This window comes from Thunnus maccoyii, chromosome 22, assembly GCF_910596095.1.
Source record: "Thunnus maccoyii chromosome 22, fThuMac1.1, whole genome shotgun sequence".
NCBI lineage: Eukaryota > Metazoa > Chordata > Actinopteri > Scombriformes > Scombridae > Thunnus > Thunnus maccoyii.
Window position 1 is genome coordinate 5,940,268 of NC_056554.1, and position 6,255 is coordinate 5,946,522.

General features: G+C 38.4%; 1 protein-coding gene across 2 annotated transcripts; it reads right to left on the reverse strand.

The window, feature by feature from the left end:
• Window positions 1-879: 879 nt before the first annotated feature.
• Window positions 880-4,324, reverse strand: LOC121890020 (immunoglobulin kappa light chain-like). Of its 2 annotated transcripts, XM_042402270.1 has the most exons (7): window positions 4,300-4,324; window positions 4,114-4,217; window positions 3,674-4,018; window positions 3,229-3,576; window positions 1,772-1,900; window positions 1,616-1,656; window positions 880-1,481 (listed from the first exon to the last, which is right to left on the reverse strand). In XM_042402270.1, the coding sequence occupies exons 2-7, from the start codon at window positions 4,175-4,177 to the stop codon at window positions 1,350-1,352; spliced, it is 1,059 nt and encodes a 352-aa protein (XP_042258204.1). In that variant the 5' UTR covers window positions 4,178-4,217; window positions 4,300-4,324; the 3' UTR covers window positions 880-1,349. The 2 variants fall into 2 exon arrangements, with proteins under 2 accessions (XP_042258204.1, XP_042258203.1); XM_042402269.1 differs by having other exon boundaries at window positions 4,114-4,319.
• Between the last annotated feature and the right edge of the window lie 1,931 nt (window positions 4,325-6,255).

Consider the following 6,255-nt stretch of genomic DNA (forward strand, 5'->3'; position numbering starts at 1 on the left):
TTTATTTATTTCTCCCGTATTCTACATCTCCTGATTTAAGTACAGGGGTGAAGGAAGTGGCGGAGTCCAGCAGTCCTCTACAGCCTCAGATGTAGGTCATAGAAAGGAACCTAAAGACACTCTAACTGCCATTTTACTGTGTCTTTAAGCTTTAATAGATAACATGGATGTGCAGTGGGGTATGGTATCACACCTTTAGTATTTTCCTGGTATTTTTGTGGTTCGAGGTGAGCAATCTACAGTGCATCATCAGTGGCTGTGTTAGGTGTCACTTTGGGGCTGGTGTAGCTATATGTGGTTATGAATAACACTGCTGTACAGTATAATAAATTAACAAAAAATTTAATTAAACAAAATGTGTCCCAATGTTTTGCAGGTTGTCTTTAGTTTTATTGATGAAGGTTTCATCGATTGAATATAACTTTGCTTACATGCAACAATATTACTAATGCTAAACCTGCGAGGGACACAATAGTTTGGTCGAGCCCTTGCATGCTGTGTCAGCTGACAGTTCTCTGTATTAATAAAAAAAGAGAGACAAAGATTTTTAGTATTTCTCTGATGACAAATGCAGTACTTGTCTCATCACTATTAAATTTAACCAACCCAGTAATGACTCTGCTTTACTCCTCATGTTGTTCATCCCTGTGCAGCATCTTTTACTCATTTGGCACTGGACTGTATGCTGAGACCCTAAGTGACAGTTTGTGTTACTGTATAAGTCACTGACTTTAAAATAGTCCCTTTATATTTTTCTAACTGTAATTTTTTTGTTTTTAATTGTATTGAAAATATTTTCAAATATGGTAACTAGTTACTTTTTATTTATCATGCAAAAATATGTTAAAAGACCAAGCTCAGTTGTGTTTGAAAAATAAATGATTTATTTTAAATTTACATGTAAAGACACAAAAAACACATTAAATGTCAACTTCTGTCAAATCACACAGGTTTCCTTTAAGTTAAATTTAAGAATTTAAACTCAAGAATACAAAAATGCAGTCTCTAAACTAATCTGATTCTGCAGTTGCATGGTTTATTTTCAACCAATTTTTTGGTCAAAAAGCAATTTCTGAAAAATAAATTTAAATTAATGAAAATAATACAGAAAAAACACCATACATTTTCTGTTTGAAAGCTGGAAGCAAGCACTACTTCTAGCAAAGTGATTGCAGTGTTCATCCAATCAGATGTAGGAAAGGTTTATATTGGTGCCTTAGTGAGGGAGAATACTTGACACACTCTGTTCTTTAAAATGATGTCCTGTGAATGTGTTATACAGCCTTGACAGACAACAATAACAGGAAATCCAGTTTTCATTCTTCATTCTCCATTCTTTCACCCCTTGTCTATACTTGCTGTTGACAGTATGAGACATCAGTATAAACTACAGAGTCTCTACTGTGTTTAACTGCAGTTGGCCTGCAGGAGGAGCTTCTGGGAGCTGAACGCACAGCTGCATAGATGACTGCACCTCCAGTCTGAAAGACATGGAAATGCAAATATTGTAGACAGTTTGGACACAGAGACAAATATATCCATTACGTTAATATCTGTCACTGGGTGCTGGTGACTGAGGCACACACTATAAATTATATTAAAGAAAATGTATCACCTGATTGCCTTCAAGGGATCCATCGTGGGATCTGGATAGTGCTGAAAAAAGGGACAGCTATTACCATTGCTAGTTACTGCAGCATATAACAACAGATATCACTCTACTTCTGCTGCAGATATACAGACAGTTAATGCAATGCATAGTTTTAAATACCTGTGGGATCTGTTCTCCAACTCCTGCAATGTGTCCATACAAATAGAAGTGTCACCATCCCAAGAATGATGTTTGACACAATCAGTGCAATAATGGTTGGACTCAGATCAGCTGGTTTGGCATCATCTCCTTAACAGAAGAAAAAACAAACTTTTGTATATTCTCTGTAAATGACAGCAAGTATGAACAGGAATCTTACTTAGTATAAGACATATTGTTACACGACAATTTTCAGCGTTAATGTAATCAATGCCATTGCAAGGTTTTTATCAACCAACACCCATCTGAGTTATCACACCCAGGTGTCTTAAGTTTACACCAAACTTGTGCTCAGAAAATGGAATCACTGAGCGTGGCTCTAGGGGTGGCAATGTCTATCTGTTTGTTGGTCAGTCCATCGCTTTGGCTCAGGCTGAAATATCTCAACAGTAATTGGCCATTACATTTTTATTGTCATTTCTGGTCTCCAGAAGTCCCCTAACTTTTTAGAGCCACCAGCACATCAAAGTTTTCATTGCAGTGTTTCCCCTATATTCATTCAGCAGCGGCGCACCACCGCTGCAAAATTATGAGCACCGCTGCTAAAATTTCAGACGATCATTAATGATTTTCTCTCGCACACTGTGCAACACCCTACGTTATTGTGGATTTTTTTTAGTCATCCTCACTCTCTTCGTTCTTCAAAGGACATCTACGTGTTTTTGCAAGAGCAGCGTTGCTCCGTTAAGGAATAAGGCAGTCCGTGTGTGTGTGTATGTGTGTGTAAATGTGCATGTGTAGTTGCACGATCGCAGACAGCAAGTGGTAGAAACGTGACGTGAATGCGAGCGGAGCAGAGGAAAAGTTTAGCAGTACGTTGTCAATCTGGCAGTAAATGTACAGTACAGACTGTGTGTCAGTTAGTAAATGCTGCAGCTCCTCAAGAAAATACTCATCTATCGAAGGGGGTTAGCCTCGAAGTTAGAAACAACGCGTTAGCTTAACTTGACCAGGCTCACTTAAGGTGGACAGACTTTTAAGGTGGACCAGCAATTCTCATTTTAGTGTCAATCTCAGCCACTCTTTAGCAGAGAACGGAGAAGTGTGTAGCTGATGAGTCTTTCATACGCCCCCACATATGACAACAAAACTTTGATTTATGGCCAAATACCTGCAAAACAAATGACATCCCCATCAGCTGTTCTTTGTGTTTTGTGCTAATTAGAAAATGTTAGCATGCTTCCATGCTAAACTAACATGGTAAGCATTATACCTGCTAAACATCAACATGTCAGCATTGTCACTGTGAGCATATTAGCATTCTGACATAAGCATTCAGCCCAAGCACAGTCTCACAGAGACTCACAGAGACTCACTGAGATGTTTAGTTTTGTTAATTATCAAAGCACCACTTCTTTTCAAATTGAAATGCACCATCTTGGACTGAAACCATACATTTGTCACTATTGTTGTCTTACTGTTAACATTAATCCTGGTCCCATTTCCAAACAGTACTTCTCCACATGAAGTCACAGCACAGTAGTAGGTTCCTGCATCATCAGAGCTGAGGTTCCTCATGAGAAGGTTGTTCACACAGGTAGCTTCTCCAGAGCCAGTATCAGTACTCTGGCAGGTGTCATTTTTATTTCCAGAGGAGTAAATCATCTCAGGAGCAGAATAATCAGAGTTTTTCAGCCACAAGACGCGAGTGTGTTCTGCTGCACAGCGGTCAGTGTGGACAGAACAGCTGAGAGTCACAGAGTGTCCTGGCTGCACTGACTGAGACTCTGGTTGCTGGACGACAGAGTCACTGATCATCTTTGCACCTTAAGAAAGAAGCCAAATCAACTGTGATCATTTACATTATGTTCACATTCAGCTGAATTTATCGCTGCTTTGTGATAAAGTACATAGAATAAATACCTTTCAGCCTCAAAAAGGTTCCTTGTCCAAACTGAACCTTGTTTAAATTGATCACTCCACAGTAGTATGTGCCAACATCTTCCCACTTTGTTGCAGATATGCTCAGATGACTGCTGATGCTGTCAGATTTTACAGAATAATAGTGATGAAATTGGTCGCCAAATGTTGTCAGATTATAAAAAGTATCTGTTGAGGCCACTAGCTGTAGTCTCCTGCTAGTTGTCAGTTTGTACCATACTCTAGTTCTTACAGAACTATGAATGCGACATGTAATAGAAACTGCTTCTCCAAGTGCTGCTGATTGGAAAGGAACAGGTTGAAAGACGTCACTTAGCTGTGCCTCACCTAAAACAAATCAAATAAACATGAATGTGTCTAAATAACAGTCACTTTTGTGTGCACATAAAACAATCTCACAAGTGGATTTTTCTGTTACTTACACACAGACCAGAGCAGTAAAACATTTAGCAGGCTCAGCAACAACTTCTCTGCTGGTGGCTCCATCTTCTCCACAGCAGTTCTGACTTGTGACAGTGGCAGCAGTCTAAACAGATTCACCATGCAGGACACATCCATGTCACATCTGTCAGGTTTCTGATTGGTTCATTGTATTCATCTTGGTTTACCTGATTGGCTGCTTAGTAAATCCAATATGTAGGTTTGTTGCAAATGTAGCAACAAAAAAACAAACTTCAATCACAGTCTTTGTGGTTAACATGTCGTAGTTCTACCAGCAGCTATATCAGCAATGTAGCTTTTCTGGCAAATTGTTTCTGTTTTAAGAATTATTGATGCTCTACTTAATAAAAGATGATGGATAGTAGCAAAGCATATACAGTGTGAGTGAAAAAAAAAAAAACAGGAAATACAATAATGTGAAAATAGCAGAAAACAATATTTTGACAAATCAGATTGATCCTTTGACAAGAACAAAAACAAAAAATGTAACTAAACATTTTATTGAGAAGAAAAATCTAGTAAGAGGACCTTGAATTAGCTTTTGCTGCTGTGTGGTCCTGAAAGTTTACATCAAAATGATCAAAAGGTTCTCAATCGCACTGGAAATTAAGTTAAATAAGGGCGGGGCAATATATCAAATTAATCAATTTTTTGTTTTTGTACGATGTGTAAAATGTCTAAATTGTGAAAATCAAGTTACATTTAGTAAATGATAGCTTCCTAATGATATCAAGTCGGCCCAGCGCTATATTAAATGATTAAAAACTGGCAGCTTCGGTCGACCTCTTCACTGCATTTGACACTGAATGCTACAGGAACTCTGCTGGATGCCTTTATGACAGAAACACAGAAGGTGTACTGGCTGTGGGCTCGGCTCTTTCTCTTCTTGTAAATATACAGTTTAACAGGAAGGGGAAGAGGTGGCAAGAAACCGTGTCCTGTTCATACTGATATCTATGTAAAGAAGGGACTGGGAACAATGGTCTTTTAGTCCCAACTATGGTCAAGCTTCAAAAACACTTGATCCAACACTTCTCATAATGCAACTCAATAGCATCTTTTGTTTAGACCGTCCCTTCCTGGTAAACACCTACAGCCTTTAAACTCCATGCAACCAGTTGTAACTGTCTGTTAAAAAACTGATTAGTAGATTAGGTGATTAACATAAAATACCATTTTTTGATCCTTTTGCTAATATTTTTGGGTTTTGGACCATTGGTTGGACAAAGCAAACAATTTAAAGATGAAGATTTATTTTTCAATCTGCATGTCAGAGATACAGAAAATGTAGTAACATTATAAATCAGTACTTTTCACTCCTGGTTCTCATGAGCCCTGGTGTTATTTCTTGATTACGTGACTAAATATAATAGTCACCTGACTGGCAGCACAGGTAACAAACCAACTTCAGAGACATCCAACTTGAAACCACAGAGACAAAGAAGACACGAGAGAGTCTGAGATCTCTTCTCTTTACTATCAACTGCAAAGAAGTTACAAAAAGCCTCTTACACCTCTGTCTTTGTGGAAACATGTACAACAAACAACCTTCAAAGAATGTTCTGTGATGCCTTTAGACTTGCGTATTTTACATGTGATGTCAAAGATGCAGGGCTGGTTAGAAGTGCGGAAACTCTTCGAGTAGCTAACCCACGAACACCTCAGAGGTGTGAGTGCACTTCTTTTAAATTTGGCAACGGAGAGTACAGTAACAGTGGAAATCAGCAAGTTGTAAGGCAAGATGTAAGTTTCACAACTCACATCACTTCTAAGAAACCTTCTGACAGAAGACAGGTGTTTTGTTTATGAAAGAGTTCAGTTCATTGCAAGGCTTTCAAAGTATTTGATGAAATGTAAGTGAAATCATTTTGACAGAAGTGTTTGTGTTTGAGGAGAACTCACGTTACCCTGATAAACAGTTGTCTTTGTACACAGAATCAAAGTACAAATGAAACATGTTTGCTCTGCTTTACAGTGGAGTACACACATTCACTCCAGCGGTCGTCCTGCTGTCTTCTTGATCTTTTGGCCTCGTGATACCTTAAAGCAGCATGATGAAGGTTTTCTGCATCTTGACCTAACTGTTAACAAAATATATGGTTAACCACTATAATGTAAGATAC